General features: G+C 35.4%; 1 protein-coding gene across 8 annotated transcripts in view; it reads left to right on the forward strand.

The window, feature by feature from the left end:
* XRN1 (5'-3' exoribonuclease 1) overlaps positions 1–10,692 on the forward strand; it is a 39,631-nt gene extending 28,939 nt beyond the window's left edge. Inside the window, exons 34-45 of one of the 8 annotated variants that reach the window (XR_009819510.1) lie at positions 87–201; positions 717–781; positions 1,167–1,277; positions 1,653–1,778; positions 2,089–2,248; positions 2,551–2,729; positions 2,933–3,046; positions 3,128–3,251; positions 4,227–4,378; positions 4,578–4,873; positions 9,053–9,190; positions 10,471–10,692. Coding sequence is in view for 6 of the 8 variants with exons in the window: in XM_062005554.1 (XP_061861538.1) it covers positions 87–201; positions 717–781; positions 1,167–1,277; positions 1,653–1,778; positions 2,089–2,248; positions 2,551–2,729; positions 2,933–3,046; positions 3,128–3,251; positions 4,227–4,378; positions 4,578–4,868 (1,437 nt within the window). In the remaining 2 variants the exon portion in view is untranslated. Of the gene's footprint in view, positions 1–86; positions 202–716; positions 782–1,166; positions 1,278–1,652; positions 1,779–2,088; positions 2,249–2,550; positions 2,730–2,932; positions 3,047–3,127; positions 3,252–4,226; positions 4,379–4,577; positions 7,790–9,022; positions 9,259–10,470 lie in introns of those variants that run through there. The other 7 variants (XR_009819511.1, XM_062005554.1, XM_062005553.1 and 4 more) reach the window with 7 other exon arrangements.
* The last annotated feature ends 686 nt before the right edge of the window (positions 10,693–11,378 follow it).

The raw sequence follows: 11,378 nt of genomic DNA on the forward strand, positions 1-11,378 counted from the left end.
ACAAGAGTGTATGCGTAGCTCTGGAAAGCGGTAATCATATGGGACTACTGTGTTTCCTGGTTAAGGTTTGATGTTTAAATTTCTAGGATGCAGTTCTACCTCAGGAAGTCAAGCTGGGAACTGGCAGCCAGTTCTATAAGCCAGGATTCAATGACAGCAGCTTTAAAGGTCAGCAGAGAAAACATGAGCCATATAAAAAATGTAAGTACTCTAATTAGAAACTTCATTTAGGTTTACTATTTACTTTATCTGATCTTCATAAAAATGCCTACTGTGGCTTTTGTAGTTACTGATAGAAGATAGTTTGTTATAGTTATATAAATACTGTGTTGCACTTGCTGGATAACGTCCTTGGTGTGCACTTTAGGTTATTCTGCACTTAATCCTGAATCTTTTAATCAAGCTTTTTTACATCACATTGTCTTTCCTCCCATCTGATAAAAAACCAAAACACAGAAATCTTTGCAATTTGGCTTTGAAAATTTATTTGTGATAGTATATTGTAGAATATGAAATTAGATGTATCATTACATATACTTAATTTTATTTTATTCTACAAGAAAAGCATACATCAATGACCTATAAAGTATGAATTAACTGTTTGATGCAACCATTCAAGTTAGTGCCACTCTGTGTGCTTGTTTGGAGGGTTTTTTTGAGTCTTGATAATTATTATGATTTTTAAGAGTATTTCCAAAGAATGTATTCTTTTGTAGTGAAAGAAGATTCCAAAGTTATGAGAGGTGAAAGTCAGCCACATGCTAAAATATCAAACAAACAGGTAATTTCTTCTGTACTGAGTAAAAGTATTATTTTTGTTTTACTCTGATTTTAGTCATCATTTTACAGATTTCTCTGTAACTGGCATCTTAGTTGTTTCTTTTACTAGGTAAATTTTATTTCTGAGATGTTTTTTCTGTAGTTTATAGGCAGAAAATTAGAGAAGGCATGTAGGCTGTATAGTGAAGATACCAAATGATTTTCGTGTTCCTCTCAGACTCTAAAAGCTATGTTGTAATGGGAAAACACAAATTCTAGATTTTCAGTAAGCTGAAATCCTCTAAAATTAGCTTGTGAAAGATTTTTACAGATACGTTTCTAATATGATTGTGTTATAAGGAGTAATGGAGTGTTAGTATTCAGTAATAAATGCTGCGGTTTGTCAGAATTTTGCAGGTGTGAATAAGTACAATGTGAAACTTTTGAAGAGAAATGAAAGTCCCAACATGTCTGTAACTCATAAAGCTGCAGTTGATGGTCCCTGTATGGGTGGAAAGGTAGGATCTAGATAGTTCAGTTTGTTGTGCTCTTTGAATAACTTCAGTTTCCAGTCCATTTTATTCTAGTCATTTGTGGTCACTTGTGTGCAAATTCATGTTTATAACAGATACAAGACAAACCTCTATAACCTTTATCATTCTTAAAATAAATTCTCTATTGATCAATTATGCATCTTTGTATGCCAAACTTGATGTAGTCTCTGGGTATCTATTCACATTCTGAGCAGACGTGACTCTGATCTACCCAGGCTAAGAGAAAAAAGTCCTGAATGAGCATGACATAAATCTCAAAGTAATACACACCATGCCTCTTGCATCTGCTTGTGATATACCAAGTTGATGTACCCTCTTTTTTTTCTGATTTATTCTAAGAAGGACAATGAACTTGAAAGCCTTCTAGCTTCTTTGAAAGTTTCCAGAGAAAATGAAGTGCAGACTTATTCCAAAGAAGCAAGAGCTACTAATGAAGAACATCTGTCACCACAATCGTTTGCTATGGTCCGTATACTGCAGGAATCATTATATTGCAATTTAGCATCTGCTGTCTTACCATGCATGTTTCTATTTAAAGAAATGCCGTGAAACTGGCTTTTAAAAAATATTGTTGAGATTTTAATTGGTTATTCTCAAAGGAAAGTAACAAACATATTTGTTTATGCGAAGATGCTGTTGTCTGTGCTTTGATAAAATGTAACTGACAGGAAAAAAATCAGACTTTGTGTACTGATTATGATAATCACAGTTAAGTAAGAAGGTAGTGTTACATGAATGCCATCATGTCCTTAATTGGTTTATTTTGTTTTTAAAGAAAGGAACACAGATGCTCAAAGAGATTTTGAAGATAGATGGCTCTGACCTGGAAACAAGGAATGACGTGAAATGCCAAGTTAATGATACTCCTCCTCCCCTTAGTAGACAGGATTGCCATGAACCTGCCTTGCAATATAGACAACAAACAAAAAAAATGGGTATGTTTAGACATCAACTCAAAGTTTAGTGTTTCACCTTGTACTGGCACTTTAGAATATAGCTAAGAATATAGTGCTGGTTTTCAAAACATAGTAATAAAATGTTTATCTCAGTTCTACTGCTTCATTCAAATCTAAATGTACCTTTATATATGATCTTCTGGTTTTTGCTGATCAGATATGAAAATACCAGCAAAATTCAAATCTGCTTTTTATTTTTTCACTAATAACAAAGTTGCTCTCCTTTCAGTGCAAGAAGTGTTTGTGACACAGTCTTGGTTTTTGTGGGTTTTTTTTTTCAGCTGCTCATATGAACAAGCCTCACAGCACTGGAGGCCCTCAGAACACACCAGCACTGGAAACTGGAGGCCACGCATTCGCTTGTCCACAGCCTTCACTGTCTACTGTTTCTGAACTGTCTCGTATTTGTTCTCTCGTTGGAATGTCACAACCAGATTTCTCTTTCCTAAAGACACCACAGGTATAAAACTTTTTCTGCCAAAGTTTTAAGTTCTCAACTTCATTTCAACTGCCCAATATTAAACATTTGGACTGAACTAAAAATAAACCTTACTTGCTGTTGTTGCCTTTTTTCAAAATAAATAGCCATATTCTCTGTTTCTATATCTCATTTTGTTTGTCAGCAATATAAATTCCCTCAAAAGTCTTATCTTGTTTTTCTAGACCATGACAGTTTGTCACATAAAATTGTCAAATGGTTTGTTGGTTCGTGGACCACAGTGTCACTCTGAAGCTGAAGCAAAGGAGAAAGCTGCACTTTTTGCTTTACAGCGTTTGGTGAGAATGCAAAGAGTCTTTTAAAACCTTTGTCTCTATTGCATTGCATCTGTTTGTAATCCTCCATTTCCTTCTTCATAGAGCTCTATAGGAATAAATTTCCCTTTGCCTCCACCTCTGCCTCCACCAGTGTTTCCAAATTATCAGCCACTGGGCGTTCCTGTACCACCTGGCTCTATTCCTCCAGTATTTGCACAACCCCCTGGTATGTATCTGTTGGCAATATACATCCTAGTAGTATGTGTTCCATATATTTTCATTATGTCCTATAATTGTAGTTCTATATATGAAAGTGATTGCTTTCCAGAAAGACACATTTTTGATCTTTGTCTATGTAGTTGTATGTGTGAACTGCTTTGAAAACCATTCATGAACCTTTTCTCATTGATATGCACATTGTTCAGTACAAAGGATTAGGTCTCTCCCAGTTAGTTCTTTTACTCAAGAACATATTGTTCATTCAGTCTTTGATTTTTTTGGTGAGGTTTTTTTTTCCTTCTAAACAAGAGAAATTAGTTCAAAGGTGATTGTCCCAGTCCAGAATTCATAAGAAAACTCTTCCTTGTTTTCCTATGTGGATTTTTTTCCCTATATAGTTAATGGTAATCCAGGCAGTAGTGCTTTTATTTGTTTGGAACTAACTGTCACTTGCTTCACAATCCTGTGGTCCACTGACAAATATTAGCATGGTAAGTAACTCCTTTAAAAATTGTTAAAAATCGTGATGGTGTTTCTGGTTCCCATCTATTTTTTATTCTACTAAAGCTCACATTCACAGCTAGTAATTACTGAGTCAGCACTACTGAAGCATCCTAGTTACCCATACAGCAGCTGCTACATGTCTTTTCCCCAGGGTTTTTATATTGTTTCAAAAGGATGACCTAAATTTGCAACCTTCTGTTAATACAGTTCACTTAGCTAAGGCTGTGAAATCCTAAGTTACCAGATGTCATGACTTAGTGCTCTTAACTGTGCTGTCATCTAGGCATAGTTCTCTAAAAGCAGAACTGTTGGGGATTTTTTTTGATAATATGTAAATACTTACCTATTTTCAAGTAAATATGAAGAGTATGAGACTTTATTGGAAAGAGAAGCAACATGCAGACAAAAGTAGCTGGGTCTTGGAGAGTTGGTATTCTCTTTTTGAGGAAAGAAGATGAACTGTTATTTATTTTCACAGCTAATATAATGCCTCCATCACCACACATGTTTGGTCCAGTGTCCTGGGGAGCACCAGTGCCTAAACATTATTATCCTGGCTCCTATCCAGGAAATATGTCTCTTGCGGGTACTTTACCAGTTGGTTCTCACAACCAGTTTATACCTCTACAGGTAAGATGAGCAGGTTTGTCTTAATATTCCATTTGTGTAAAAAATGTACCTGTGTGATGAATGCAATGACACCCCACCCTGAACCATTATTTAGTGTTAGAAAATTATTGTAAAAAATTGTATGCATGTCTTCTGAAAGTGGAATATTTGCAGTTCTCTGAGAATGCATTCTCTTAAATAATATTTATTTAATTTAAAGGTAACTAAAAAAAGGGCTGCTAGCAAGAAAAACTTTGAGCTCAAGGAGTTTCAGAGTTCCCCTCAAGCTGCACCACTAAAGAATGAACAGCCAGTGTCTTCTGACCACATTCAGCAAGATAATTCTTCAGCTCCTTTAAAATCTCCTCAAGCTGCTCAATCCACTGTTTCGTTTCAAGACAATGTGGCTACTCCAAGCGTTCCTCATAATAAGTCAACACCAAACACTTCCAGCAAGCGAAAGCCAAGAAAGCTGGCTGTCAATTTTGGCGCACCAAAATCTTCAGAATAAATATGGTAGCCAGGTGTATTTTATCTTTAACTCTTCTCCCACTTGTTATGTTCTGTCAGTTAAAAAAAATCAGAAAGCTCTATTAAAAAGACCAGCCGCTTTAAATATAATATAGAATGAAATACATTTTGTTTTCTCTGGTTTTCAGGTCATTAGGAAAATTTAAATTTATGTTCAAACTTAAGACAAACTTATTTTTACTCAAATTAGCAAAAGCCAGGAAATGCTGAGTTAAGGTTACCATGCCATCCATTGTGCCTAGGTTTCTCAACAGTGGCTTACAGACTATACTGGGTAAGCAGCAATAACAGTGGCAACCTTAATTCAGAATTGCTGTGCTTTTTGGGAAGGGATGTGGAGCGGTAATAAGTTGGGCATCTAACATTGCTTAGTGTGATATTTTTGTATTCTAGCTTGTTTTTAAACAGTGCAACATGACACAAAGGAAAAAAAAAATTATATAAATGCAGCTTTTATATTGGCTCTCCAGGTCCTGCTGAGTTGGATCGGTGTGACTAAAACCTCACTACAGTAAAACTGCCAAATTCATTTTAAATACCAACTGCTAGGTTTTGTACCAGAGGGCAACATTTTTATGACTTTCAAAATGTAGGTATTATTCTATGTATAGTATTACAGTGAAGAGCTTGCTGATACAGAATCTGTTCCAGGAGATGACTTTATCCAATGTAGTGAGTAACTATGTTTACTTTTTTAATCTCGCAGCGTTATCAGTTACATTGTTTTCTGATGTTAAAATAATGTAGCTATCTGCTACAGATCTGCATAGCCTCCTAAAATGCTAGTGGGTTTTTTCTGAATTACGAAAAATGGCCAGTTTACAGATGACTGTCAAAGTTTTATTTACTTAGAGTTTGTTTTTCCACCTAATAGTCCATGCCCTGAACCCTTCTCTGTGGTAGGTTATTTTTGTTGCTGGTGACTTGTAACGTTTATTTTTTTAGTTTTGTGAAAGAATTCTGTGTAGCATGATTGAATTATCAGAAACCATTACTATTGTTTCCATAAGAATATTCAGACAGAAAGTTGATTTGTATTTTTGGAGAGAGTAGTGTTGTAAAAGCAGTAACTAGAGCTTTCGTAGTTCATATAGGAAAAAAAGACAGCTCAGAGGTCACTGTGCTAATTTTAACCCATATGTACTATTCTTATTGACATTAATAAGCTAAGAGAAAATTTGAAGCCTCAATTGGTGCTGTTTACTGATGTTGATTAAATTTAATTTTTCTTTTTTATTCTAACTTGTTCCATAAAAAATATTTTTCCTCTGAGGTCCAGGAAGCTTAGAAATAAAACTTACTTTAGTGATTAATTTTATCATCTCCAAACATGTGTTTGGAGCCTTTCTTTCGGTTCCCCTACCATGTTTTCTGCCTCCTTTTCTTCTTGTAGTACCAAGTTTCACACAACCTTATAGGATGTTTTAATATTGATTTCTCTGAAACAGTTTTTGCCTCAGCAGTATTTGCAGAATAGCACCAAGCCCTATAAAGAGGATCACAGAGGTAAAAATTAAGTTAAGAAATTGTATTTCAGTTTAGATGCTATCACAAACTTTGTAGAATGGTCTATATACAGACTTAAAACACATTGATTTTGTTGTTGTCTTTATAGCCATCTAGTCTCAAGATGGTTTGAAGCCATATTCCATGAAGGGCAAGTTGTACATTTGGGTGATTTATTGTCATTCGCAACACAAGGCTGACAGGCTGATATTTTAGAAGTTTTTATGTGAAGTCTAATTATGAGACACAAATGTTAGTCCCCTATATTCTATATTAAATATCTGATCATCAGAGAAAAGATCTGTTTAGAAATTCCTGTGATGGTGATGAGACTGGACTAGACTCTGGCGTCACAGAATTTTGACATATCTGGATGGCCAATTTATGCGGATTTTTTAGAAACATGGTTATGAAGCACATTCTTAACATTGCTAAACACAGCAGTTTTTATTATTAATTACTTCAATCTAAGACTTCAAGTAGAATTGCTATGTTTATATATAGGTGGTTAAACCTTTAATTCTGTAGCTGCTGCATATTGTATTAGTCTCTGGTTTTTAGTTGAACTGTTCAATGATACTGACTGCCTGGTGCCCAGTTAATTACAGTTTTACATGTCCTGGTAGATGTGACATCTACGTTGACCTATGCCATGTCCCCTATGATTTCAGTTTTCTATTTTAACAAGGTGATTATGTTTAATTCATACAGATATAAATTTAAGCATTTGTTTTTCTCATAGATATAAAGTATTTTGTAAGCACTGGAGTTTTTCATTAGATCTTATACAGAGCAGTATTTTACTAAAAATCCAAAAGGGAAGACTTTTACGTGTGCATTTTTGTAGTTTCTGATTTTTTTAAAATAACTTTTCATTGTTTATCTGCCAAGTGAGATGTTTTAAATTTACATATGAATGGATACAGAATGTATTTTTTGTGCTGTTTAGTGTTAAGTGTGCATTTGCAGAATTTTAGCATGTAGTTGCACAAAGGACTGTGCAAAGATATTTTCAAATATGAATATATGATACGCTGAAGGAAAAACATTCATAAAAATTAAATGCTATATAAAACTTTATTGCAATAGAATAATTTTATAAATTGTGTCTATGTCTGCTTGGATTAAATATGGAAACAAGAAACATTGCTTACTTTCACTTTTTTATTTCCAAATACTACATGGAAACTTCGGTATGCTCCAAAGCAAAATTTTAAGATTTAAATCTCACAAAGCCAAATTTCTGCAATTCTGGGAAGCAGCATCTGCCCACTTCCAAGCTGTTTCTTGATGTCTTTCAACTACTACTCAGTTAAGATACAAATTTCATTAAAAAGGCTACTGGTCAATTTGCAATTAAAAGCATTTAACTAGATACCAATCTTCCAGAATTTCTTTGGTCTCTGTCACCTGTTAGATTTTTTTTAATAAAAGGTAAATTCAAGACAAAACAGAAGAATCCCAAAACATTAAAAAAAAAAAAAAAAGAACAAACGATAGAAAAGGCAGTAAGATGGCTTTCCAGTGGTTCTTAACAAGATGCAAAAGCAGCTGATGACTGAAAAATAGGAGCCATGGGTAGCTAGAAATATTTGACACACTTTCTGTACCTTGAGCCATAAGTTGTGCTGAGATTTCTACTAGAGTGAGAATAGTTACCTCATTTGTAAGAAAGGTTTGTATGAAGCATAATGACAAACTGCACTAAAACCAATGTAGTGGGTTTTAATTTGAGACAAATTACGTTCCGTAATTAAATTTCGTCATTCCAAATAATAGTTCTTTTTCATTCAGAATTGACAGATTTATGTTACTAAATTTTGCCCTTATTTAGAGGGTAAGTAAAGTTCTTCACTTTCATATTCTGTACTTATACCATGTGCTGAGTTTTGTTCTCTTTGAGCAGTTACAAGATAATAGTCAAACTTTCTTTGTCCCCTTAAAAAGCATAATGAATACTGTAGTCATGCCAGTTAATTCTGCAGATCTTTGAATGTGAGTTAGGAATTTTTTAGGGTGTTTCGCCAGCTGCAGCATCAGCTTTTCATGTAGAGAGATGTTGTTTTGCTTCTCATAGATTATTATGTGAATCAGCTGCTTTAAAGCAACTAGGGTAAAGACTGGAGCACACTTAGCATTACCAGCTGCTGCGACTCTGAAACAGTATTCTGTGCAGAACAACAGTCTGGTTGGTATATACGCTCAGGTCATGTTATTCAACATGAAGACACCAAGGTACCGATCTTGCATTTCTTAAGCTGTCTTCAAATTATTAGTGAATGGACTTTTTAAGTACTGCACTTAACCTGCATGGCAAGTTCTGCCTCATTACTTTTCCTGTCTCAATGTATAACATTAAAGAAAACTAAAACAAATTAAGTAAAGAGATAACTTCAGAATATATCCATTTGTGTGGAATAAATCTTGCATGGACACTCACATTCAAAAATGTATTTTTGTTGAATTTAGTTCAGTTCATCTGAACTAAATAGTTCATATAGATGACCCCAGAGATTAAGCACTCTGGAAGAAAGGTTACTTATAGAAACAGATTGGTTTTTTCTTTTTATTTGAGATATGATCTCCATATGTATTCCATAATCGGCCTTCCTTACTACTGAGAGACAGTTATCTTCTTCTCTTTGTGTCTCTGGAAAGGCGACTCAGTGACACCAAGGGCATAAGGGCAGTCTGAATACACATTCTTGGCCAAAGGAACCCAAATTCAGGTGTGTGAGGACCCGTGAATATTGAGACTCTAACTGGTAAATGTTTAGAAGAATCGGATATCATCAGGTAAGTAGTTGTTTATTAACAAAAGAATCCGTGGTTCCAACAATTTTCCCTATTGCTGCCAATTTTTGACTGGGTGTTTCCTCTTATTTTTCTGTAATTTACCAATTTCCTGTTTCATTTCTGCTTTGAAAGGCAACGCAAATTAAGAGCACAGTCATTGAGTGAAAACAGTATGGCTGATGCCTGATGGAAACTCTTTTCCCCATGTTATTTTTCAGCCTGATAATCCACCACAGAACCACACCAACAGCTGTGTTAGTACAATAGTTCACAATGTGAGGGCAGGATGAGTTAGCAAGAGGAACTGCTTAAGAAATACACCAGCTCACATCACCCACAAATCTCGTGTGCTGCATTAGCTGATGTCATTATACATGACTTTGTCTGTTGACTTCAAAGAGAGCTAAATTCTGACAGCACAGGAGGAGGTGCTGAGAATGGTCATATGGTAAATTATGGCAGCAAAATTTGCCAAAAAGTCATTGTTTTTATTTTGGACAGTCTGTTAAGTTTCCAGGCAAAGCATAACAAGTGATGCATGTGGTCAGCACCAGCCAATGGAGCAACAGAAATTAGTGGAGTCTTATTTGAATGCGAATGGTCAATGCTTTCATAATGTTAAAATTTGTTGAAATGGTAGAGCTCAGGAAGTGGGTAAAATGGTAAATAAGAGTTTCATGAGACAGTGAAAGGGTAGATGCATCTTGACAAAATACAGCTAAGGAAGAGAATCTAAGGAGGAAAAAAAAACAGCATTAAAAGTTTTGTATCTAGTTTTCCTAGATTACAGTAGCTGGAATCCTGTTAGCACTGCCAGTGGCAAGTTTGATTTGTACTAGAAGCCTGAGGTGAGCGAAGAGCCTCCTATGTATCAGTCACACAGCAGAAATGTACCTGAGAATACCTTTATTCTAAAGAAGAAATGTTACCTATTCCAAATACAATTTAATTAAAAATTTGGAAATTTAAATTAATAATCTTATCCTAGAAAATGTCAAAATCATGTTTTCGTTCTGCTAGTGAGGTCTGCTTGATTTGTAGCGCTCTCCCTATTTAAACCTGGATAAGTGGGGCAAAGCCCTCTTAACTTGGCATCCTCTACAGTGTACTTGTTGCTGACTGAAATATGCTGAGTATGATGACATTGCTTACATTCAGTATAAATTACTCATACTAGGGGTTTTGCCATTGCTACCGGCAATGGAGGATCTTGTCCCTGACGCTCTGGTGTTTGGTTTGTTTTACTTAATAACTCATTCATTTGCTCCGGCATTGGACAGCTCCCTGGGGTGCCTCCACTCCTTCATTTGGTTTGATATTCCAGTAAAAGATAAGACCAGTCACACTCTCCAGAGACCAAAGCAACTGAGGATTTCAGACCAGAAGAAGCAGAGGTACGGCACATAACTGCTACGCTGTTGGGTATGCGGCCCAGGTCTGTGATTCTCTGCCTACTGAACAGTGCAAACGGCTCCAGCGTGCTCTCACTCAAAACAGCAAGGTGAGGGGAGTAGTAGAGGTTACGTAGGCTCAGTATCAGTGTTGCAGTACAGTGTAAGAGGAGAGTGTCCATACATCTTCACTTCAAATTGAATGGTTTTTGTCTGTGTGAAGATGAACTTGGGGCTTTTACCTACATCAGTGATAGGATTTTTCTTGGGGTGGCAGAGGTTCTGGATGGACAAAGAGTGCCTGTCTGGGAATGGTATTATTTGTGACAAAATAAGCTGATGACACATAAGTCATGTACAGACAAGCTATGCATGTTTGAAAACTTACGTTGTTTTTATCACATTGCAAACAGAACAATGCTATAAAATTTGTATGTTATAAGCCTCTCATAAATTGAGCAATTTTAATATGTGCTGTGTAACTGAGATGACGTATAGACTGCAGTTATGCAAGTTCTCTTTTTTCCAACATATATATGGTATTCCTTTTGAAGATGGTTCTAAGTTCTTATTAATAAATTTAAAAAGACTTAAGATTTGCACAAAATATCTGCTTATGGTCACTTTAAGGTGATGCAGTGACTTGAAGGGATGTGAATTTCATACATTAAGATCTCATAAAAGAAAAAAGTAATCTGCACCTGCCTTTTTTGTTTTGAAGTTTTTCTGCTTCTTGAGGTGAAACAAGCCCTGCTTGTATTGGTACTGTTAAAATATGGACGGTCTAGATGCATTGT

Source organism: Colius striatus, chromosome 12, assembly GCF_028858725.1.
Source record: "Colius striatus isolate bColStr4 chromosome 12, bColStr4.1.hap1, whole genome shotgun sequence".
NCBI lineage: Eukaryota > Metazoa > Chordata > Aves > Coliiformes > Coliidae > Colius > Colius striatus.